Source organism: Taurulus bubalis (genome assembly GCF_910589615.1).
Source record: "Taurulus bubalis genome assembly, chromosome: 11".
Lineage (NCBI taxonomy): Eukaryota > Metazoa > Chordata > Actinopteri > Perciformes > Cottidae > Taurulus > Taurulus bubalis.
Window position 1 is genome coordinate 11,402,027 of NC_136599.1, and position 26,808 is coordinate 11,428,834.

At 39.5% G+C, this 26,808-nt stretch overlaps 1 protein-coding gene across 1 annotated transcript in view; it reads left to right on the forward strand.

Annotated features, from left to right (window-relative positions):
• Window positions 1–3,823: 3,823 nt before the first annotated feature.
• Window positions 3,824–26,808, forward strand: part of LOC306743208 (SPRY domain-containing protein 3-like) — a gene marked incomplete at its 5' end in the record, with an annotated part of 44,620 nt that continues 21,635 nt past the window's right edge. The window contains 6 exons of the mRNA XM_079225703.1: window positions 3,824–3,951; window positions 5,145–5,220; window positions 9,086–9,210; window positions 10,166–10,301; window positions 10,448–10,636; window positions 26,149–26,298. Of these exons, the coding sequence (XP_079081829.1) occupies window positions 3,824–3,951; window positions 5,145–5,220; window positions 9,086–9,210; window positions 10,166–10,301; window positions 10,448–10,636; window positions 26,149–26,298 (804 nt within the window). The remainder of the gene's footprint in view (window positions 3,952–5,144; window positions 5,221–9,085; window positions 9,211–10,165; window positions 10,302–10,447; window positions 10,637–26,148; window positions 26,299–26,808) is intronic.

Genomic DNA, 26,808 nt, shown 5'->3' on the forward strand with positions numbered 1-26,808 from the left:
AATTCAGAGTTCTGATAAAGTGTTGACTTTTATGGAAGCTTTTAAGTGGTGAGAAAATCTGGCAAATTTAGTTTATAAAAGATTTATTCTACAATAAAATGTAATATATCAGCAGTTCTATTTGAGCAAATATTTCTTTCTTTTTTCAAAAATGTTTTTCTTGGGCTGTTCTTTTACCACTGAGTAATGATGCTACGCTATCCACACAGCACACTATGGCACCGCAAGAATATATGAAATTGGAAGCAAAGTCAAGGATCTGCACAGAAGAGTCTCATTGTCTCCCCCATTGCCTTGGTGCAATGGCCGCTCTGTGGACTAATGCAACATGTAACGATACAAAAGTATTTCACAAGAGTATTTTACAAAGGACAAACTGAATTTGGGTATCAACATTACAATGCTAACTAGTAAGGGTACCTTTCATATAAGAAGGACATTTACACAGTGTGCAGTTGCTCCAGCAGTAGTGGAACAGACATGACAGAGCACACACACAGACATACCCACTGGCCTGTAGTTCCCACTGGAATGCAGGGCTACATGAGGCCAAAATCTGCCTTGCCATCAGCAGCCTGTTGTTCTAATTAATCTTGGCAAGGAGGACTGAAATCACCTGCCGGTTTGTGTTCCCATTAGCTCACAAGCTAGTCTGTTTCCACATATCAGGAGAATGTTCCAAGACACACGCCAGACCAACGGGGGCTCTCTTTTCCACACTGCTCTTGGATTTTTAATATGTCCTCCTCCAGCCACTCAGCTTCTTCCTCCTCTCTGCCTCTCCGACTGAAGTCTTTCCCAGCTGGCTCAGAGAGTCTCTTTTCTGCCACTTCAACATAGCAACCAGAATCCACACAAAACCTTGTGATGGGACACTGCTCTGACCTGATGAGAAGTATCTCCCTGTGCTGTTGACATTTCAGTTTAGAATCATGAAACCAGTGGGGGGATGTTACACTAAAGAACATGCTCAAGAACTTAACTTGTACTTTTGAGTATTTTCATTTTCTGCTAGTGTATATTTGTACCCCAGTACATATTGGAGGCAAATATCATTTTTAATCCACTATGTTTGACAGCTTTAGTTTTTTTTGTAGATTCAGATTAATAATACAAAATATAAAAATACTATAAATTCGCCCCACATTTGCCATCTATAACATTAAAATGATCTACACAGGAATGTATCACAAATTAGAATTCAGTGATCAAATATATGATTTAGAAATGAGCCATTCTGCATAATGAGTACTTTTACTTTTGTGACTTAAGAATATTTAGCTATTAATACTTATGTTGGCTACTTTTACTTAAGTAAACAAATGCACTTCTTGTAGCACAGTATTTTTTAATTTGTGGTATTTCTACTTTTTCTTAAGGTAAATATCTGATTATTCCACCACTGCCTGAAACACATTGCAAACGGAAAGTGAGAAATGCTTTATCGAACAAATAGGGTTTTAAAGAATTCATCATGATTTCCCCACTTGTTTAAAATATGGGTAAATTCGTCTTATTGGACCCAACGTCTAAATAGGACACACTACACTCACGCGTAGAATATGAGAGACGGGATTGGCTGAAAGCTTGTCACCATTTCTCAGGACGCGAAACGATTGGCTCTCTCAGTATCGAGAGTGTGACGTGTTTTGGATGCGCCGAGCTCTAGTTTCCAAAGTTTTTATGAGGCGATATGGATAGCTGATAGGCAAAAAGTGAGTTCCTGTCATATTAGCCGCCAAAATAACAGGTAAGCAGTAGACTTATCGATAATGACACCTATAATAAATCATTGTTCTGCGCTCTATTTTAGGAACAGTCGCCCTCTTTACTCGGCACCGAACCTCAGCTTCAAAGAGGATATCACGTCAGCCGCTACTGTTGCTAACCCATGTTGAGTTTCGAAAACAAATGAACCTCTCGTCACCAACTGACGAATGGATAATTGCCCTTTCAATTTGTGGTTTGATTAACATGAAGCCATGAGACGTTTGCAGCTGAAATGACGGCTGTTAGCTGCCCAAACGTTCATGCTAGCTTAATTTCTATTAGCTTCATCGTTAGCACAGCAGTCTTAGATGTAAACACTGGCACGCCCACCTTCCCCTCGCTGCGGCACTTTTACGTTTTTTATTGTTTGGATATTGGACAGATTTATTCCTTTAGATAGTTAGAAAAATACCTGAATGGGGTTTTAAGAGAACGCGTGTTGACTTTGCCCTCACTACATCACCTAACGTCACTGAACAACGTCCCAAATCAGAAGCAACCGGATACGATCGTTACAATCGATGCATAGAGGAGTCGTTACAATCGATACATAGAGGGGTCGTTACGATTAATGCATTGTGTGTGTTTTGGGGTTGGTCATCTGTTTCGTCTTGCAAATACATGTTTCCTTGGCACATCATCCATTTAATTGTCAAACATAAAACAGACACTTACACAGATAGTGGAACAGAGCACGGACATGAATCATAAATTAATTAATGCAAATGTTATACAAGGTACAAAGATTGAAGGGTTTAATAACTTTTCTTACAGCAAAAAACAACATCACAGTGGGGTTATAAAACATTACAATGATGGTGGTGGACAAAAGAAGAAGAGATCTGACAGCTCACAATGCACTGTATACACATGAAGTGAAAATGAGGCTACATTAATTCTGTATAAATCTATAGTCTGTCAGTAGTCTATATCGTTTGGTCAATATATTGTATAGTGTTATGTTATAATAATATAATATAATAATATAATAATAAATAATATTAAACAATGTAAATGTCTTTAAAACACAACATTTGTTGTTTAATTGAGTGAGTTAATTGACGGAAAAATAACACAAACATTCCCTAGTTTCAGCTTCTCGGTAGTGAGGATTTGCACATTTTATTTGTCTGTTCTTGGTGGTTATAAACTGTATATCATTTGATTTGGGACCGTTACATGTCACCCTAGGCCTCAGGAAACAGCGATGGGCACTTTTCACAACTTTTTTTTTTATATAATGAATCTCTTCATTGAGGAAGTACCTGTTAGTTGCAGTTTATCAGATATTTTATATCACAAAAGCCCATTTAGAAAGTCAGTAAACAAATATAATCATGTTATAACTTTCAGCAGACACATAGATGTAGACTTGTTCCATGTAAATGGCCCCTCAAACTATATTTGTTTCAGACTCACCAGTTCTAAAACTGACTAGTACTTCTGAGTGGTATCTTATGCAATTAGTTTCATGGTTCGCTGTGTATTGGCAGTATTCAAATGCTTAACAGGATGAAATGTCTTTCCTTTCGTTGAATGCTTCTCTGTCCTTTTTGTTTATTAAACTAATATAGTGTCTTAGCTTTATGGCACTAGTACCATAAAGCCTGTACCTTCAAAGTGGCATAGGGACTTAACCACAAGAGCAGTCAGTGTCCAGCTGTCCATGATAAACAGCAAATATGATGTTGTAGTGAGAAAAACCACAGGACATACATATAAAAACATTTCTAATTGGTGTCAATGTGATAACTATAATTGCAATGCTTTCACATGCTGTGCATTGTTACCACATCTTGATACTTATACAAGAATACTTATACAAGTATTAGATGAATCTTATCAGAATCTTAAAAGACATATTGTAAAGAAAAATCAGCAGCACATGCTTGAGAGGAGCTGGGTAGTTTGTACATAGTATGTGCCCTGTGATTCAGTTTCCTCCTTGTGTTATTTTCTCTCAGGCAACCAACCGCTATGACGGCAAACATTGCTGCTGAACTTGTGGTTAAGTGCCATTTCCCCCCTATTGCCCCATTCTTTCTTCATTCAGATGGATGACATTAACGTCCTGCACCACAGATGCCTCCTGAACCTGAGACGTCGAATAAGAGATATTGGAGATGGGCGCCATGCACAGGAACGATACATGAGGTTGCAGAAGGATGGAGACACACTCAGGTCAGCCTTACAATGCACAGCTGTACGATGCTTCTTTGTTATATTGTGTTGGTTCCTCTGCCGACTCATTGGTGGCCTTTTTATTTTTGGAGTGGCAAAACCTGTGTGTCCTATATTGGGTTTATTACACATTTTAGAATATTTTTTCTGTTGTGTAGATCTTGCCAAGCAAGATATTAGACAGAAATGTTTTCTTTTATAATCATTCGTATGGACCATGTGTTTGCTATGCATCAACATGCTGACCACATCATATTATAGAAGTATATTATAGAGATGAACAGATGCTCTCTTTTTCCCAAAGTGATAATCTGTATGTGATTGACTTAACAAGGTTTGTATCTGCTTTGCTACAACAGATCAGACCGGTATTCCTAGCCAGGAGGTATTTGGCCTCTGAGAGGATTTTACTAGTTTATAGTCTCAAAACTTTGAATGCGTGTGTTTGGGAAATAATAGAGTGTCAATATCACTGACTAACACTGGTGGATGGAAGACAGATAGCTTGAGAGACATTTTTTGTGTTAGCATTTGTTTTGTCTTCCACATTAATAAACCTAAACAGGTCTACTGCTTTCCACAGAAGCACTGTCAATTGAGGCTTGTTTCTAGGTCAGCATAACACAATAGGCACAGTATTTGTCTCAGACATATACCAACTGAAAAAAATGTAATTAGTTTGAGGTGAGTTTAGTTTCTTGTTTGACTGTAAGCCTCAGAGATGCATACTGCTACTACCTACACACTACCATGTTATTTGTGTTAGTAACACTCAACACATTGTATTTCTTATATAAAGCTTCAGACGCTTTAGTAGTTCTCAGAAAAATCTTTATTTGTCCTTGCCCTCACTTCCTTAACAAAACATCCCTTTTTCTTTCTTATATACAGCTGGTGGACATCATATGTTTGAAAACAGTAACAGACAATAATCATATGCATTTCATTTGATATATCTTCCTCTAACCATCATGCTAAAGAGAAGTTCTAAATCATGTAATTATCCCATAACTGTTGATAATGGGAACATATTTAGTTTCATATGTCTGGTGCATTTGATAATACAGATAGTGCCTTGACAATCTTTCGGTGAAAACATGAGGTTGTTCTTCAAGATGTGTTTCTGATTGTGCATACAGAATTTAGACCTGTTCGAAGTCACATATTGTCAACCTGTCATTTCTTCCCTTTAGTTACCAAGGGAACTCTGAAGAGGTGGGTTGCTATGTGGCAGGCCATCCTTTATCAAAGGGAAATTGCTACTTTGAGGTAAGGCTCATTGATAGTGATGCTGTAATTTAGCGTAGAGTTTTTTTGCATCTATAATTCAACTGCTATCTTAACTGTTGCTTTCTGTTTCTCCACTTTTTTGATTATGTGGTCGCCATTAGAAAATAAGTGGACAGTCATTCTTTTGGAAATGGAAATGTTCGGTTTACCACACACCATCATCCCTGTGTGTGCCCAAGATTGCTTTACCATCCAGCCAGCAATTTTATCCCCGGGAATCCCATTGCTGACAATTTTCTCTCTTCATATTAAATTCTGAGTGCCCCCCTACAGTCCCAGTTCACCAGTGCAAAACCACTACCTCAAGAATGTCCAAGCTGCATTGGAATGAGGGAGAGGGTGTGGGTTAGGTGGTATCTTTGAGCACAAAGATTAGTCTAACACACAGTGTTTTTCAGCAGAGACAGGCAAGCAGACTGGCAGCAGGAGAAACTATCGGACATTTATAAAGCAAATCTGTATCGGACCGTTCTAATGGTTCTCATATATACAGTAGAGTAAGAGGCAAAACATTTTTTGGGGTGATTTAGCACAGGAAAGTTGCAAGAGTTAGTCATAAATAAGGTGTAGAGGGCTGCAGTGTGTTATTTATGAGCCAGCTTGTTTGTCGATGGTGCACGTCAGAGCAGGCCTTATGACGTGTGTTTATGAGACGACAGGTGAGGCAGACATACTTCCTCGTCTGGGTTTTTAGGCGGCAGAAGGAAACGTTAGGGCTATACATTATCCTGCGAACCTGCGTCATTTTGCTGAGCTGCAAATAGAGCCAGACGAGACCATGCAGCATCAGCGTCAATTATTTACTTCTTCCACTATTCTTTTCAGATTCTTTTTTTCAGACGAGAAGCACCACTTCAGACTGAACTATTTCAGATCTGCTTCAGTAAGATTATAAACAGGTTGACAATGTGCTTTGACATTATTTATCGTGGCTGTGAGGTGTCCCAGATTTGTGCCAGATGTGACCATTTTCATTAAATGTGATGTCAAATTCACATCTGACCTCCAGATCACTCCCTCTCCTTCTCCAGCCCGAAAATCTTAACGATAACAGCATTTCTGTTTATATGAAAATCACATTTGGAGCCTGATATATTTTGTTTTATTCTATATTATTCTCCACCGTGTGACGCACATGCTGTCAGTTTCCTAGATATCTATACAAATTTAGGAGCGTTTATGCTGATAAAGGTCAGGCTTCTTTCGAAGTATGCGTCACTGCTATCCTTGTGTTTCTTCTGGTTCTGCTCTCATAAGGAATCCATTTCGCCTCTGTCACTACTGCTGCCCTTTCTCCATCTGTTCGAGTTGAACATCTGCAGCATTAATAGATTGATTTGAAGACAAAAATCCTATCAACATAACTTAACGGCTCGCCAGTGAGCACATTCCTGCTCTTTCCTCATTGCACATGTTTTTGTAACTTCTATCCATTACATACAGACATTTTACATGTTGCAGTGAGGTTCTGCCAAGGCCAATAATAGCTAACTAGCCAGCTGTTAGAGAACAATTTAACTGCTTAATGCTTCATCTACACACTCTTGTTACAATGTAGGAAAGAACATTGCTATCGCCTGGTAATTATTAACACTGATTCACCAGATTTTGTAATCCGCTGATGGCTTAATTTCACGTCCACAGAAAGGAGATAACCTGCTTGTGCTGTGCTGGGATTTTAATGCTACACAGTGGTTTACGAAAAAACATTTTCAACCATTATGCATTTAGTAACACCAGCAATATTAACACAAGCATTAATGTGTATCATCAAAGTACAATCATGTCATTTAGTTTAGAGCTAAAAACATGTTTAAGCAGTTCATCCAAGTGCTGGACTAAAAAGGAATCAGACCTGGAATGTTTAGTCAGAGAAACCCAAGAAGCTTGGTTTCACATGTGTTGTCATGCAGGAGCAGCGAGTTTGGGATCTGGGCTGAAGAGGGAGGTAGAGAAGGACGGATAAGTGGGGAAGGGGAGAAAGAAATGCAAGGAATGATAAAGAGGAAGAACATTTAGAGAGGGGGGGGGGGTGACTTGGAGACGTCACCGATAAAGGTAGGGAAAAGCAGACTCGCACCAAACAGGGCTGATTTCCTGTGTCTGCTGCATTACCTCTCACCTAATTCTGCTTGGTAGTGTGTGTCATTTAGCTCTGATTGAACTTAACTATCAGGCTGGTGTTATGTCAGAGGAGAGGAGGTTATTGTCGAGGTTTTCCCCTGCTGCCACCGGGGCTCTGGACGAGGGATGTGCTGGTATACAAGTTTCAGGCTTTGATTATTGTGGCCGGTATCACAGTAAACAGTGTTATCACAAAAATCTTCAAACTTTCCTTGAATAACTTGGTTGTCTTGGATTTAATTCAATTTAACAAATTGAACAGCGAACTGTATACTGCTGTTTTGTTAGACACAAAACACACCAGATACAAAAGCAGAATGGTTGTTTCAAACTTTAGACAGTTGCATATAAATTACTTTAAATACAGCACAGTGTATCTCTCAGGGTGCTTTCACAGCTGGACCTCACAGCTGGACCGAACAACCGAACCAAGACCACAGGATTTAATGATAGCAGATATGTGATTTTAGCATTTCAACATCTATACTACAAATAAATCAATGTGTTGATGGGGAAATCTGTTCAGGAAGCGATCTTATAATTGATTTGTAAAAGGCCACGTGTGTAACCTATTTATGAAAATCAACAAGTATGCACGTCAGCGCAAGTATTTTTCCTAATCAATAGATCAAAAACTGTTAAAACGGCTTAGCTTGTATCCAACGTCGTGTGGCCTTCTTTGTCAGTTCATCAAGTCCATTAAAAAGTGTGTGTCAGTGATCCCATAGTAATATGCCTCCTGCGCGTGTCTGAGCGCTCTCCGATGTTCTCATCTGGGAGTGGACAAAAGGGCTTTTGTACAGTCCTGTCTCTACCTGTTAGTCATTATTCATCATAATATATGACCAATTTGCAACACTGGTTTGAATGTAATTTGATATAAATGTTTATTTACCCCTATACAAACAGTTTTATCTAACAAAGAAAGTTAATTATCATCTTTTATCCGCCTTGCTGTCAAACTTGTGGCAAACCGCATAACACATTAGAGTTTTGCCCACGTCCTTTCTAACACCACCCAACTAAACTCCCATTTTCAGAATAATTGAAATAATTGATTGTACTTCAGCTGATAAACTTTGTCTTTACCCGCCGCCATGTTCATGTGAGTGCACTATCGGTACTGTGTATGTGCAACTCTCAACAGAGATGTGAAGAAAGTGAAATGTAATTAAATTATATTTATTTATAGAGAACATTCAAATAGAACACAAGTTCCACAAAGTTCTGTACAATGTTAAAACACAAATGCAACATATAAGAAGACCCACTCTTTAGCTACTTCCACCATGCGGACAAAATATAATGTTTTAAATTATTTTTTACAAGTTGCTTGATTTTACTAGCCCGACATGGCATTTTACTAGCCCCGGGGAATCGGGCAAGCCATATTGTTGACCCCTGGATGTACAGTATATCAGCACATCTCGACTCTGTATACCCGCAAAGGCAGTCAGACTCAAGGGATTTGGGAGAGAAAGGTATTTTCTAGTTGGGGGCTTCTTTTGCTGAGTCTAGTTTTTCATTGAAGGTGAAGTTTCCCACAATAATATGACCTGTGTTTTCATTTTGGCTCTCGGCTGTAAATTCATGCAGTTTCAAAAAAAAAGGTGAGGAAGATCTATAAAGGTCTGCTCCAAGTGTGGCATTTTCAGCTAGTTAGTTGTGCCTCAGTTAACATGTTTAAACATTCTCTCTCTGTCTCTTTCTGTGTGTGTAGGTGACAATAGTGGACACAGGGGTTAGGGGTACCATTGCTGTGGGCCTGGTGCCCAAATTCTACAGGCTTGACCACCAGCCTGGCTGGCTGCCATACTCTGTAGCGTACCATGCTGACAACGGCAAGTAAGTCCAACCACAGTCTTATCTATTCGCTACGGTGCAGCATTGGTTTCTTGCATCGTTTGAGAAAATGGATTGTGGTCAGTTGGGGCTCCATCCACACATAACTATATGTCTCGTTGCATTTTTCACCAGCATAAAACTTGTTGGTCACAGAAATAGAATTTTTGGCAATGATATGCATAATTATTATTTGTAGTACTTTTTAAATAGATACATTTTGAGTCATCATTTAGTCTATAAATATCAGTGTTTCCTACAGGATTTTGTGAGACTATGATGGAGACCTTTGTGCGGCATGCTTCCCCGGAAGATCATTCTTTACATTTTAAAGTTAAATGCATCAAATTAGTGCACCTTGAGAGGAAAATTAATGGACTAGATCAATGAAGAAAAACATTTCTTTGCTCTTGTTACATTTAGGCTACTGAAGTACAATTCTGAAGTACTTAACTTGATTATTTCAATTATTTAAAAAAATCTATTTCGTTACATTTTAGAGGTAAATATTCAACTTTTAACTTCGCTAGATTTATTTGTTACTAGTTAGACTGTAGAGCTGATATGAGAAACTTTTACGCTCCAAGTTTAACTGTTTGAGTAGAAAATAGTAAAAAAAATATAATGCATACTACAATTTCTCAAAGCTAAAGGAGACATATTTGCTTGTTTAATCGACCCAATAGTCAAAAACCCAAATAAGGCAGCAAACCCTTATAATTGAGGAGCTGGAACCAGTGAGTGTTTTTCATTTTTGCTTGATTAATGAGTTAGTGGTTACCCTACTGGTATTGTAAACTTGCAGGAGGACACAGAACCGACCAAATACGTTATTGCTGGCTGCTTAGAGATCATTGGAGTTGTGAAAATGATAATGACCGCATGGTTATTTTTTTTCTTTTGCATTAATTAGCTAGCTTTTATGTTATGAAGATTTCTATCTCTTCACTCTTCCTAGGTTATACAATGGCAACCCCGTTGGACAGCAATTTGGGCCAAAGTGTGCTCGTGGTGACCGCATTGGCTGTGGAATACACACTGAAAATATTAAAGCGGGTTTTACTATAGTCTTTTTCACCAAAAATGGCAAAGAGGTAGGTGTTTTTAATCAGATTTGTATCATCATGCTATATTTCAAGCCTGCACCAGCATTAGTTCTGCACTAGCAGAACTGTCTGTATGTATAATGTTGTCTGGCGTTTCTTCACCAATTGTTTCCTTACTTCCCTCTCTCATGCAGGTGGGATCACTGGAGGTTCCCGTTTCTGCAGAGGGGCTGTTCCCAGCTGTAGGGATGCATTCCATGGGGGAGGAGGTGAAGGTTGACCTACAGGCAGAGTGGTTCCTGGAGGAAGATGAAAGTATGATGATGGTGGACAGCCATGAAGATGACTGGGGGCGTCTTTTCGATGTCAGGGTCAGTGGCACGGTAAGAAGTAAAAAAGGTCCCTGTTGTTTTTCTCACGGTTAAAGGAATACGCCGACATTTTGGGAACAAAGATACACTACATGTTGTGTGCAATGTCTCACATCACTAAGCAGCTACAATGCCGTACAATTTTTCAATTGCCAATGTGAGCTGGCTGGTGCCTAGATACAGTTCCAGGAAGGACCGCAAGTAACAATTAATTCTATCATCAATGATTTTGAGGACTTAATTACATTACTAGAGTTTAAAGTGAACCAAATTCTAACCAGTATCCAAACTACAAACCATTTATTCATATGAAACAGAAAAGCAAACATATTTTTCTTAATTTTTCAAGCTACCACTTTAAGATCAAGGCCACATATTGTATATAATCTATGTAATACTTTCAGTTCTCTTCATGATTTATCACTTAAACACTATTTTCGGAAATAATAGTGTAGCACACTAGTATATGAGTGGTTATTTGCATTCCTTGTGTTGTGAACACAGAGACAATCTACATGAAACCGAACACATCACATATATATGTGTTTTTCTAGCATGGGACAGATTATAGTGTGGCTTTTTTGCATGGTTGCTACCAGTTCCCCGTGTTTGTTTTGTGCTCTTACAAGATCCTTCAACTGCCTGTTCTTTAGCAAATCCCTCTTTGTTGACAACTGCACTTAATGCAAGAAAGGCTGTTAGCTGCTATTGCTGCTCTCTCTCATAAAGTGAATGAAAGAATGTAAACATGTGAGGGTATATAATTAAAGCGTGGCATGGCAAGATAATGTACAGTGGTGCTATTGATGGCTGAACTATAAACGTTTAAACCAGTAGGATTCCTACACCTGAGGGATCGGTGGCAGGAACACCATATACATTGTACAGTGACAAACCTGGATGATTTTGGTGGTCAAGGCAAATTCTAAATTTTGTTGAGAAATGCAGGTTTTGCCTGGAAAATGTACGTAATTTGAAGGTCTAGTTTAGTAAATTCAAGTTGGTTTAAAGTCACATTTTAGTCATAAAACTTCATAAAACTGAAATGGATTTTGCTCAAGGATATTTCTCCTGGCTGTAAAATGTACAATGAGATGTTATTATATAGCTTGGACTACCGGTATGTGTTTCTGCATCCAGTCTGAGAATGTGTTACTTACTTTCCATACTTCTTTCATAACATGTCATTATTGGTTTTCACACACTGATTATGTTTATTATCTGACAAAGACTTTTTATATACTACTGAGGCCTCTCTGCTGAATTTGGCATCATGTTTCACTCAGAACTCCAATTTAATAAATCAGCAGTTATAATAAAATTGTTGTAACTGCATCGTTAACTGCACCATTTAAATATTATTTTGTAATTAATAATGTGCGTTGAATGTGAACAGCCACAGCAGGAATAGACAACATTAAAATATTTTTGGAGAGCTCATTCAGCGGAACTGAGCTCCTCGTATTTTTTTTAACCCTGTTGACTGATATTTGGCCTTGTCGGTGGTTGGGCTAGATGGTTAGAGTTTAGGTTCATGGCTGTTTTCTCGGGCGCCGTCTAATCTATGATTCAGATAGCTGTTGTGAGCCACTCGAATGGAATTCATTGTTGGCAACAGCTGCGTAATCAGTGGTATCACAATACTGTATTCCCACCACTTTATCGACAGTAGTGGAACTGTAGCACCTTTGTTCTGTGTGAAGGTGTGAGCGCTCATCCCCCCTACAACTTAAAAACCACAAAACTACAGACAGCTCTCTCATTGACACCGGAGCGATCAAGGCCAAGCTGTGTGTGGGGCCCGTATGTGGTTATGTGATAAACATGTCTGTTCGCGGTGACACACACACACACACACACACACACACACACACACACACACACACACACACACACACACACACAGTCACACACAGTCATCATAATCTTTTCTGAAAGTAGTAGACAGAGATCATAAAAGCAGAGAGCTGTGGGTGAGAAGGATGATTCAACCAGCTGTCTTGCTCTCTGTCTTTCTGTCCGTCTCTCCTTTCTTCTGTTTTTCTGGACCAAGGAGTGGCAATGGCACGAAATGTGTTGATGGAGCCAAGTGCCTGGCAGTCCACCAGGTTGTAAAAATTCAATAAGTGGAGTAACGGGACTCTAAGGAATCTTTTACTCTTTCTCGTGTTATTGGAGGTTTTCACAGCTGGGGTGCCAGGCTGCATAGTTCGCTCAGCAGTGATTTATTTTCTCTCCCTTTCTTTTTGAGTTTTTTTCTCATGCTACCATCTATGTGGTCATTATTGTGAGAGTTTAAGCGGGTGACAATACTCAAACTGATAAGGCTGTCAAGTTTTGACAAGTACAAGGATTTAGTTTCGACACAGAAGACGGGGAGGGGTGCGGGACAACAGTACAGACATGAAAATCCCTCACCTTTCGGCGAAATTGGCCGTTTTGAAACCAAAATATGTCATTCACGTGAATCACGTAGATCCGAAGAGTTTTTGTTTTTGGGAGGGGGGGGGGGGGCAACTGTCCGCGGTTTCTGAGATTGGAGTGGGACACGGAAAAAAAACTGAGGTCGTGATCATTTTAGCAATAGAAGATCTTTGACGTGTCGAGTCTTGGCCAATCAGCGTTTAGATGTCTACAGCGACTTTATTTCCCTCCCACCAGTTTAATAATAGCAAGCTAGTTAGCCTGCTAACACGTTAGCTAACGTTGTTGGAGAGACAGCGAGTGAGATTACTGGCAGCGGAGAGTCCGTGGCAGCGTGTGACGTCAGACAGGAGAGCGGCGAGTCAGCGGCGCTGCAGTTCTACCTACCGACACCTGACTACATATAAGGAGAGGACCAGTGGAGATTTTATCCAACTTTTATTTTAATAAAAAGAACAAAATGAGTTTCCTTCGTAGGGTGGCCGGGCTTCTGTTTATATTTAAGGGTTTAAGATCTACGTGTAGGAAAAAGTGTATCCTCTAATTAATTATAATCTATATAGTTATGCGGTTATAATCACTGTCACACAGAGAGAGGTGTGCATGTTCAGGTTTACTGGTGGAAACATTATTCAGTGTTCTAGACTAACAGTGACGTCTCCTCAAAGTAAAGTGGTATAACAGTATGACATAATATGGTCAAATAAAAAGGCTGGTACATTATACATATTATGGCATATAAGTGTAATATTATGAAGTGAAATGTAGTAGTAGCAAAACAATATTCAGTATAGTATAGCAGTATTGCATATTGTAAGTATTAAGTCTACAAAATATATATACACACACACACACTACCGTTCAAAAGTTTGGGGTCACTTAGAAATTTCCTTATTTTTCAGAGAAAAGCACTGTTTTTTTCAATGAAGATAACATTAAATTAGTCAGAAATACACTATACATAGTTAATGTGGTAAATGACTATTCTAGGTGGAAACGTCTGGTTTTTAATGAAATATCTACATAGGTGTATGGAGGCCTATTTCCAGCAACTATCACTTAGTGTTCTAATGGTACACTGTGTTTGCTCATCGCATAGAAGACTAATGGATGATTAGTAAACCCTTGTGCAATTATGTTAGCACAACTTAAAACAGTTATGCTGGTGAGAGAAGCTATACAACTAGCCTTCCCAATGCATAGCATCACATGTGTGGGTTCCATTATACTCTCAAAATGGCCAGAAAAAGAGAACTTTCATGTGAAACTCGCCAGTCTGTTCTTAGAAATGAAGGCTATTCCATGAGAGAAATTGCGAAGAAACTGAACATTTGTCTGGGCAACCCCAAACTTTTGAACGGTAGTGTATGTGTGCATACCCCCCAACCTCCCGCCCCCGCCCCCGCCCCACTGGTGTCACCGTTTTCACCCCTCATGAGTTTGCAGGTCTGACAGTTCCTGGAATGACAGAGAAAGTTTAAGCAACAAGAGAAAAAATTAAACTGTGGCAGAGGAAATTAAAAGATGGCAGGAGGAGAAGTTAAGGGAAAGAAAAGGTTTGTTTTGAAGGCTAGAAAGTCTTTGAGTAGCAGGAGTAATATGAGGTAAGATTATGCTTTAAGGGCAGAACATGTCAGACACAAGGTGGTCTCACTTAATCTCTTTTTTTGTTTTGACTTCTAATTCATTTCATTTTGTGGTTTGAACCAAAAAACTGTCTCAACTTTTCCAAGTTTCTATTTTGGATCTTTGAACACAGAACTCTCCTCTCCTTGTTTCTCCTCCTCTATCCTTGGTTCTTCTCTCCTCTCTTCACTTCTCTCCTTGTTTATCTTCTTCTGTCCTGGTCTCTTCTCTCCTCACCTCTCTTGACTTCTCTTATTGTTCTCCTATCCCCTCCTGTCCTTGTTTCTCCCCTTCTTTCATTGTCTCCTCTTCTCATGTATCTTCTATCCTGTCTCCCTTCACCTCTTCTGTGTTTCTCCTCTCCTTTCCTCTCCTAGCTTATCTCCTTCTATACTTGTCGGCCTTCCTCTATTCTCTTCCCTTTTGTCATTGTTTCCTCTCTTCTTGTTTAGCCTCTTCTATCATTGATTCTTCTCCTCTTGTCTCATTTCCTTTATCCTCCTCTACCCTTGTCTTGTCTGCTCTATACTTGTTGTATACTTGTCTACCCCTTTATCTCTCTCTCCTCTGTACTCCTTTCCTCTCTTCTTCTCCTCTTCCCATGTTTCCTTTCCTCTCCTTAATTATCATCTCGTCCTCTTATTTGTTTCCTCTCCTGCTGTCTCCCATTGCTTTCTCCTGTATCATTGTCTCCTCTCCTGTATCCTTGTTTCCACTCCTCTCCTTTCCTTGTCTCCTCCTCTCCCCTTATCTCCTCACTTACTGTTCACTTCATCCAAACAACTCTTTTGGATTTCAATATAATTTTACTTGTCGAGCTCATAGCTGTGAGCTATATTTTAAGGAGCATGGACATCTTCCTCCTTTCTTAAATGTGCGGCTACTCAACAGAAATTTCCAGTCTTGGTGGTTTCCAATGATTTGCGGATCTATCATTCGGTTGCCATAGATAAATTGCATGTCTCTGGCTGCTCGGCAGTTTGTTTCAACTAGCATCACCATACGAACATTGGGTCATTGTTTTGAAGTATAGCTGTCCCCCTTACTGATTCTTAACAACGACGGAAAAGAGTACTGCAAGATTAATGACTTTTCTGACTGGTATGCTTTTGATCAGGCAGTTCTGAGAAGTACATAGCCGCAGTATACACAGTGCACAATGGTGATGATAGTGACTCGTCTGCAGCTAAGTCTTTGCCTTTGAACTGCTTACATTACAGTCGGGAGGTGGGGGGCACTCCTGTTTAGATAGGTGGGTATCTGATCTTAGATTTCTGTCCGCTATCATCACACCTACCTTGCCAAATAATCCTCCCCCCTCTGGCTTCTATTCAATCTTCTCAAGTGTTTATCTGTTTTATAACTCTCTCTTTCCATTCTTTTCACCAAATAGTGCATTTGCATCATTGCTCTTGGTTGTCCTTGAAAGCGCTCTGATAAAGTTAGTATAAAAGGAAAAGTTTCTTTTTTCAGGGAGTTTTTATTTTACTCTGGTCTCCTTCATTTTATTTTGAGCGTCGTTACGCTCTTAGTTCCTTTTCAACTTTTTAATCACTCATCTGAAGGCCATTTGTTCAGGGTAATGAATACTCTGGCCTCATGGCTCTGAGTGGAAAACTGAAGTAAATGGAGTGAATTTTAATTTGATGGCTGTGCCTTTGTTGGCTCTGTGTTGCCTATAAAGAGTTTCACTTGCAGCTTGATAAGTGATGAAAGCAGGTCCGCTATTGTGCAAAATGTAACATGAACTTTGATGCCTGCCAGATAACCTCAATTTCTTAACTTTCCTAAATTGCAACTCCTCTTGAAATAAAGATTTATCTCTCATTGTTAATTCAGACTCTATTAAATAAATAAATACATTTTATTCAATAATAAATAGATGGTAATTAAAATATGTGCAGCTACTACAAAATACAGGAGAACCACTGTTTTTAAAACAATAGACAGATATTTGTCAAATTTAACTTCACCTCTTCCTAACAATAATAATGATTGACCTAATCTAACTGAGCCTCTACAGTTATAAAACGAAAGTGAAGTTTAATGCCAGTGAGATTGAGGGCTTAGTTTTAGTGTCGTCACTTCCAAGATGGAGACGGCCATAGCCACCCACTTTAAGTGTCACAACGGATCTTTAGAAACCTAAGTGACGTCACCTAAACTCAGTGACATCACTGAGACTATATTTAATACAGTCTATGCCCCCAATGCTTAAAACATGTTACAAAGTGCCTAACAGTAACCTAAACTAGATAAATTAGAGCTTTAAATGATACCTCACAAGTAAAAACAGCCCCCTCCTGACAGGAGCCAACAACAGACTTTTACCTTTCAACCAAGTACAGCACATTTTTAGTTAGTTAGTAATTTAGTCGTTTTATGGAGGAGAGAACATTATTTTGAATACATGACATTAACAAACAACAGTTTGGATCCTGAGCTCGGCTGACAATTCAAACATTAAAAGAAAGATTTGATTGATCGTTTTTTTAACCAATAAATAAAATGTTCCTTTACAAGTGATCTGACTTCTTGATTTGTATAAGATTACCTCATGCGCACACATTGAGGGATTTTCTCCCCTCGCTACCTTTGTCATGCTGTCAGCTGAAAGTGTCTTAGGCAAACAACAATGTTTGATAAAAATCCACCATGCTCGTGCTTTACTGTTTTTTTTTTTTTGTTAAGAGGAGAAATTTGGCTGGCTTTCCACTGCGTACGTGCAGCTCAGTGCGAACACAAGCATCCAATCCTCTGCCTCCTGTTGTCACAGCAGTTGCTGTGCCCACCAACTTAATCCCTTCAGCTGCGGATGAGTGGGCCGACAAGTAAGTGGACAGCACCTGAGTCTGCAGTTATCAGTTTTCCCAAGTGTACTGGTGCTCCCTCACAGCCCATATCTCACGCTCACTCCCTCTTCCACCACTCCCCCTTCCACCACACCCCCAACTCTTCAAGATGTATGTATTTGAAACAATTTGTTTGGGCTGTAGAGGTGCACAACACTTTTTAATATATTTTTCAAATTAGCTCCACATTGCAGTATCTTCACCAGAGCATCTCCCTTTTGAAACACACCAATCAATTGTACCTCTTCCAATTGCCAGAGCTGGCTGTTGTACCAACGCCCCTCTACGGTTGCCTGCTTCCTTCCTTCCTTCCTCTGGAAACAATCGTCAAAATCCCAACATGACACTGCTCTTGGATGAAAGTTCACAACTTTCCCATCAAGTTGTTATGGTTGCAGCCTCCCAGCAGCCTAGCTGTGGCACCATCACGGTTGCCTCCAGTTCTCTGAACTGAGCAGCGTGAGAAAAGAGGAAACTACGAATAACTTAATCCACGGAAAGTCAATGGACTGACTGGGTGGAGGCTGGCTGGCTGATGTGGCAGATTGGACCTGCGTCACGAGATGACCGGAGTAAAGCCTAATTAATAGTTTACTCCAAGAAAGTCACACTGATTTAGGATTAGCGTTAGAGTTCAATACCGCAACACTAGTTGCATATATTGTAAGCGATCAGGTTCTAGCAGTAATCATTTTTCCATTCTTTCATTTATGTTGAGCAGCCTCCTCTGTTACTAGAGGAGCAGAGGAGGCTGCTCCTCTATTTTTGAGAGGCAAGAGGGAGATCAAAATGTAGAAAGAGTCATTTGTTAAAATATACCTTTACCATTTATTTGTTTGAGTCACCAGACACCAATTCTTGTATAATAAGAGTTATGTTTGATATCTTTGCCTTATGTCTTTTCTAAATAGGAGACCACCACTGTGCAATTGCTGTAATCATGTTACATAATTGTTGCAGTTCTGCAATCGTGGTGAACAAAAGGTCTGTAAAGTAATGGCTTTGCTGGATGTGTGTTTCTGGAAAGAGGCTTTCTTACACTTATTTAATGTTGTCTCCATTCTAAACAATCTCCACCAGCATCAGAAAGTTGTAGGGGAAAAACCCGAGCTGACCGATTGCAGTTTTTGTACTCTCCATGTTGTGTGTCTCCATTACTGCTGTTGCGCAGATGTGTGTTACATTTCGTAGGAGGCAGTCACGGCGTATGGCTCAAATGTAATGATTGCACCAGCTACCTGCCTGTCTGTCTGCCTGCGCATATTTAGCTTGTGCACTCATTGCTCGTCACCAGAGTCTTCCACAAGCTGTTAGCTTGATAACGCTGAATATTAATAACAGCCATGTTTGTTGTTATATTTCATCATAGTCATTTTAGGGAAGGCTTCTGAGGTAGGCCTAAAGGGATTTAGCCTCTCTTTGAGCTATTGCTACTAGCTATTTTCATTGGTAAAGAGTTGGCAATACTGGGCTGGATTTTTCGATTGTATCATTTTAAAATCTATCATACTCTTGCTAGTTTCTCAGGATTGCCAAGCATTAACTGGCATAGTTTCAACTTCCCTCCAGTTTGACAAACTCTCATCTTGAGGTTCCCTGATATTCAGTAGAGTATAATTATATGGCCTTAATTTAAATTGGCCAAGAGTATTCTTTGTCTATGTTCTTCCGCCTGCTGCTTATTTGTATTTCTAAATATAGTTTTGTTATAGTATGTAATACTATGCTGCTCTGTTATGTGACATCTGCTGTTACATTTACTTTCAGCAGTGAAAGGCTGTCTGTGGCCTTTCTGTCTTGAGTTTGCATTTTCTTCCTTATTCTGACAGTGTTCAAGGAGTTTTGGGTTGGGCATGGACATTGTGTCTCAAACCTCGTGGGCAGATGAATAAATTCATCATGGGGACCCTCGCAGATATGTGGACATGGAAAATATCATTTGTGCCTGGCTCATTCTGCACCTGGAGTCGTGCATGTTATTCATTAAACCTGAGAATATACTGTACTCATTTTATTGAGCAGCAGACTTTTTTTTTTCTCAGACTCAACTCAATGTTTTTGATTCTCTTGACTGAACAGTTCCATGTTCTTCTACAAAGTTTCTATGAATGGGTTTGTTTATCTCATGCATGAAGAGGCAGATGCCTGTGTGTGCCTGCTGGTCAAGCAATGAACGGTCCTACCAATGGTGTCACACTATTGCATTGATCTACAGGTGGAGGCAAGGGGGAGGAAGACAACTGCTAGCAAGTGAACTTTGATGTAAACAATGCTGAATTCAAATCCATTGGCTTTACAAACATTGTATGTGAAAGGAAATGCATTCAACAAGTTTGTTAGAGCTCAAGGATGCACACAATCTGTGTTGCAGAGTAACACTAAATGTAAAGAATACGCCTTGGGACACATTTCATATCTGGTTCACGAAACTGCATTACCCTTTTTTTCTTCAGTTAGTAAGCATGTTTCCTGACATCTTCTTCACTTGGTCACTTCACATGTTCCTGGAGGCCAGTAACTGACTACATCATGAGCTACTGCCATAGTAAACCAGGTCGTAAATACTCACAAATTGTTAGTGCAGATTTGACCCTTGCCTTCATGTTAGTAACTCTGGACCTATGAAAGGCTATTGGCATATCCACTCCTCGAATACTGCACTTTATACAAATTGTATAAAAGCTACTGTGAATGTATTATTTTGTATATGTCTTGCCATCTTTTCATAAAATGTCTTTCCGAAGGCGGCAACCTTCCTTTAAACCTGTAGCTTTTTACGACTTTGTCTAAATAAATCAGCACCGGTGGCAGACAGTACGTGCTGGCGTTTGAGCCGCAATTTAATTTGGGCAACACCTTCCCGACATAATGGTGTAATGGTGATAATAAATGAAGTGTATTAAAAGGTGAGAAAAAGCGCCACATGGCCATTGAGTGATGAGGTGTCAGTGAAGGTCAACAATGTGGTCCTTTGGTTTTTGCAGATTTCGGAAATCTCACAGGGTACAATTGATTGACATTAACCTGCACAGTAACAACTCATGTTTATTGTTTTATGGTGTTGTTTCGTGAAACAACTTGTGGCTGTTGCATAGTATTCATATGTTATTGCCAGTGTGTCATACCTGATCACTGTCACAAAATAAAAGCAGTCACTTGCTGTCTTGCAGAATTTTAAACACAGTGTTAATGCAGGTGGGGAAATTGCCGTAAGGCATGCTGCATGCATCAAGACAAATACCATCTTGTCTTCTAACGATAAATACTTGTTCACCTCACTCCACCTCACTTACTGTGTCAGTAAGTGTAATTACAGGTTGTGTTTGAATTTCTGCATATTTTGTTGCTGCTAAATGTCTCTTTGATGTCTCTTGTTGCAGTTAAACAAGGTCAGTCCCACAGCAAAGCACCAGAGACATTACACGCTTGATCAAGAAAGTTAATTAAAGCTTTGTAAATAGTGAGTGATTTATTTTGGATGTACAATTTTAATATGACACCCACGTTTGTTCATATATTAAAATGAAATGCATTCGAGGTATTTGAGATGAGTTTGAACACGTGAGCAATTATACAGTTTCAAAATATCAGAACTTTTAATAAATAAACAGTAGTGAGTTGTAGTGGTTTTGTTGAGGTGATATTTGCCTCAAAAGAACAAGCTAATGTAATGTGTTTCATGTTAATGAAAACAAAGTCATGACATGTTTTAGGTAGAGTCATTTTGACAGTGTTTGGCAATCGGCACGAATATATGCATTCAGTACAAACATCACCAGTTTGCTGCTAGCTCATTAAAAAAGCAGCAATGGCTGAGTGGCTGTAACCAGCTGCGACAATATGGTGGAAAGTCCGGATATTCATCTTGGTTGTATTTTGCACAAAAAAGTGACCGATAGACTAATTTAGCTACTGGAGGGCATCCAACACAAGTGAGAGATGACTTGGAGCAGAGAATCACAGCCTCTGGATAGGGCCAGCTCATATACTTTCCAAGATTTAAAGTGGCATGTTTGGCCAACATAATTCACATTTTGATGTCCTTATTTCATAAATTTAAGGATGTATTTTTAAAAAAGTAAAAAAGAAATCTGCAGGACCAGGAGATGAAAACGATGCACTTATGCACAAAGACCACAAGTGAAAATAATTAGAATTACACAAATAAGCAAATCGTAGGAAAAACAAAATGTAGTGAAAAGAATCAAAATAGAAATGCAATAAAGACAAAAGTTAGTTGCTGAGTTTTATGGACTCGACAGCTGTTGCGTGATGTCTAATCAGTTCACAGTTTGGTTGACAAGTGTTTTACCGCATAATAAAGAGGAGGTCTCCTAATTTCAGTTTCACCTTTCTTAAAGTTCCCCCATTAGATGTGACAGGAAATTGGCAGGACCACACTCTGGGTGTTACATCTGTTTCCCAGGCAGCAGCTCAACAAAACACGGCCTTGCACACCACCATTACCATTCTAGACACCAGAATTATAGGAGTGAGTGAGAGAAAGAGGGAGATTGTCAGCTATCTCAATGAGGCATACTTTGCTCAAGGCTATGTCTCTATTGTTCCTGCCCTCTCGCCTCCTCCTTCCATTACTTAGCAGCAAAAAAAGCAAAAAAAAAGGTGTGATTGAATGCTCATCGCACCGAAACTCTGTTCTTCGTCTCCCAAAAGTACTATTGATGTCCAGGCATGGTATTGCAGCAGACTCAAGGGTACACACGAAAGGGCAGTCTGTAATAAAGAAGGTGGAGGCTAACGCTGCTACTCCGTCAAGCTGTCAGAGCTACCATGGAGCCCACACTGTCATTAACTGCACTCCCTGAATAAATATTATCTCATTTTGGAAATAAGAAAAAGCACTTTTGAAGAGAGAAAAAGACAAAAGGTATCTACAATATGCGTGTGATGGATAAATCCAGATGTCAAACTGACCCAGCAGCAAAAACAGGTTAAAAAGCTAAGAGTTTAAAAGTTAACCACCTTTTCAATTATTAAGCAAAAGCAACATATGTTCAGCATACATTCAGCATACCTTCAGTAGCTAGTGTAGTATAGAAGTACTACTGCTAGTTAATGAGCTATATTGCTAACGTACTCTGCTAATGTTAGCTCCAAGGGCGTAGGTTTGCATAGGGTCCATAGGGACTAGTCACGACCAAAGTTTGGGAAAGACGCAATTGTCCCCACCAATACGAAACAAATATCTTGCACAATATATTTAAGAAACCTATTTGTATTATCATCTATACTATGTTCGTCGCCCAGAAGAGAGAAAAAAACATTTCCACGTCTTCCAATGTGCCTTCGAGCCTGCGAGACAAGATGCTGTCATTTAATTGTCTGAAGTGGCGAGTCAGGAACACTCCGTGATTCTTGACATGCAGAAAGAGATGCAGCAGGTTGAGGAAGCGGGGTTGGCAACCCGCGACTCCGGAGCCGCAAACTCCACTACTGCTGCTGGTTCTGTGGCAGCTCTTGAGACACTGAGGCGTCCGCTAGTAGAAAAACAGATTAAATATAAGCGTTTAAATATAAATCTCACGTGGGGATCGAACCTGCTATCTTGCAGTCCAAGGACGAGCACCCTACCAGATTGATACAAATATTGATAGGACTTTGGGTCCGCATAGTTGTGTATAACACACGACATGTGTTGACTATGAGACTACACAGTGTAGTCTCATAGTCAACACATGACTATTTTTTTTTTCCTCTCTATAAGAGTTTGATAGTTATAAACAGGTAAAATAGCAATACAATATCAATAATTGTATTTATTCTTGTTCTATGATTTCATAAATACAACAAACTATAGTTTTTGTATGTATAATATGACTATATATACAACTGTATAAACTGTGATATCAAATAGCTTTTGCGGCTCAAAACACATTTTTTGGGTGGAAAAAGGGGGGTCCCTACCAATGCTGAGACCAAACCTACGCCCTTGGTTAGCTCCACATGTTTTAGAAACGTATACATCCATCTTATCTCTCCAGGTAACAACCATCACTATTCTACAACGTTTGACAAACTACTTTTAACAGCAGTATTTAATGTAGCCAGACTGACAACTAGTAGCTGATGGAATTAAATAGACATAGACAAAAGTTTTGGTTTAGTAAGTAAAACCACCTCGGCCTTGTTACTGTTCTTCATAAGGTGTGATCACTTCATACTGTCTGCATGTACTTTATGGTTTAGAATTTGAGTTAAGTTTATAAAAATAATTCTGTGAGTTCTCCCTCAAGTTCTTTTCACACATGCAGTCTTTCCCTGAGATGTTCAGGAACCTCTCCTGCATGGGGTCATGTGTGAATGGGAGCATGGATGCATTACAAGATTATTGGCACAATTGCACAATATTGGAAAAAACAATCGGCAAAATGCAATTTTTTTCCTGCCATACATATTGCAATATGAAAAAATACAGAAATGTTAACCCTACTTTTTTTTGACTATATTTTTAGAGTTGCATTAATCTAGTAACAATAATAACAAACGGACATGATAAAGCAAAAGATAAAGAAAGAGACATTTATTTCTTTGTAGTCCTTTCTAAAATGTTGTGCAGGGCCTGTCATTGGCAAAAAACAAGCACTTTTACAATGCATATTGACGATGATGAATTCACCGGAGCGATTATATTTGAGTCTGTTTGGCGTCTGCCATCAACAGTGATGTAGCTCAATATTGGACCAATTTCATTGTCGCCATTAATTACTTAAGATACAAAAACATGGGATGACAGGGTCCAAGTTTGTGTGAGTGTGTGTGTGTGTGTAAACTTTTAATGAGCTCAGAGACTGAAATTAAACTTTTGACAGCCTCAGCTTCATTTCTGAGTTATATTCAGTTTGATGTATCACTAAGCAACAGCGAAAATAACAAAAAGGGAAAATAGTAATAACTTAATTGAGACACTTGACTGTTTTATGTAGATGTTGAATAGTTGTTTCCACCAGGTGTGTCCTTCAAAAACCTGGTATGTGAAACACACACACACACACACACATACACACACACACACACACACACACACACACACAAAGGATTAATACAGAAGTAATGTTATCCACCCCCACCATGTCTGTCATGCTAGCCTTTCACACTGGGGGCGTATTCTTTGTTACGCACACGCTCATACAGTCACATTCATGCACTCACATGGCACGAAAACACTGCTCAGCCTAAAGGCTTTGTGGTTGCCTAGCTGCCCACCTTCTCACCTGTACCCACCCAGCTTCACCTGTTTAGATGCTTAAGACCAAAATAGAGCTGAAAGTAATTGCACTATCGTCGTGTACTGTACATGCAATCTCAAGTGGCTGTTGATACTTGTAGAAGAGTTACTGTGGGCGGTTCCGTGAGAGTTTGACTAGGTTTGGAAGTGTCAATCTGTCATGGTGCTCACTCACTTAGGACACAGTTGCAAAAGCTAGTTGCGTGGTTAAGTCTCTTATATCTGGAACAACATTGGGCCGAGGATCCTGCCCAAGCTTGATCTGCTATGTCGTCAATCTTTTGTTCTTTATCTCAACTTTTCCACTTACATAACTACTGCCCTTTGGGCCCGGTCGCCTGACTAACCAAATAAAGTCAATAAAGGTCAGGAACATTAAATAACCGCAGTAACTGGGTTTACAAATAAACTTTAGGCTAAGGTATGATGGAAACAAATTATTTTGTACGACGTCTGAGGTAATTTTATTTATTATTTTTAGCTGTTTTGAATGACCCTTTTAAAGACAGAATAAAAACTCTGTCAAAGAGAGGGGCAAGACACATTATGTGTTGTCCAGTTGGCTTCAAATTTTACTTTTGTGAGCCATAACTAAACCCAATTTGAAACAATACACACACTTTACACAGCATCACATACACACAGCAGCTCCATAGCTGCCCACAAAAAGATGTTCTCTCTTGAGCAGCCGCAGATTTTGACCGAGGAGGCTGAAATTCAGGATGGTGGTCAAGTGTTTGGGCGGTTGTATTTGTGTAAGTAAATGAACAAGTGGATGCACGCGTGTACGTAGTTAAATTTGCGCTTGTTTGATTTGGTATGACATGGTATATTGGTATATTACCATAGTAACATCACGTCAAAAGATCCACATGGTCCTTCATGATTAAAGGACCATGCGTGTCTGTAGGTAATTTAATAGAAATGCATCCCATAGTTTTAGAGATATTTCAGCCTGGACCAATGGTGGAGCGATACACGTTGCCTCCCTACAGCCATGCCACCAGGTGGCTCATGCAGGGAGAGCTTAAGCTGGGTGTGCTTCTTGGATTTGTTTTGGAAAGTTATACAAATTGTCAGACGCAGCATTTTCAATACCGACTTTGGAATATAGTGTGAGGGTAGGTGGTTTCAGGTGATAATAACTTTGTTAAAGGCATGCAAACTATAAAAAGCTTGACCATTACCAAATGTCGAGGGGTGAATGAGCCTTAACGTTGGAATTCATTGGTCAATAAATCAGGTGGGAGTGGGAGTTGGGAGTCTGTATCTTAGTGTGTTTGTTTAATTAGACCCCTTTTTGTATGTTTTATTTCTTAACATATTAACCTCCGTCCTTCTTTCTCTCCCCTTCTGTTTGTACCCCTCCTCTCTAGCTCCTGGAGTATGTTGGCAAAGGAAAGAGCATCATGGACGTGGGTTTGGCTCAGGCCCGCCAGCCACTCACCACCCGCTGCCACTACTATGAAGTGGAGATTGTTGATGCTGGGGAGAAGTGCTATATTGCCCTGGGCCTGGCAAGAAGGGTGAGCTTTCTAAGAAAAAAAAAAAAAACGTTTGACAACTACACACACACGCACACACACAATACATTCAGCAGACAAGCATTTTTTTTTTGCTTTTGGCCCTTTCCCCCATTTTACCACACTATTATACACTACGCAGTGTAGCTCAGTGAACTCAAGGGATGTGGACTGCAGGAGTACGCTGCCCATTCGCTGACTCTTCCATTCTTTCCCTCTGGTCCCCATACTTCAACAAGTCGTTGAGCTCACAACATGCTAATGATGGAAAACTTTGACAAAAACCTGAATTGGGAATAAGGCGGGTAATTAGCATGTGCAAAATGTTCTTCAGGCACTATCTTGGGAATGTTTTAAACTTGTCCTAATGGAGGAGAAGCAGTGCTCTTGTCTTTTTAAATTCAATTTTAAATATGGGATCCCCCACATAAATGTAAATGTCAGTGTATGGAGTGAATTTGATGAGTGGCTTAGCCAGTAAAACAATTGTGGTAAAACATAGTGGTACTGTCA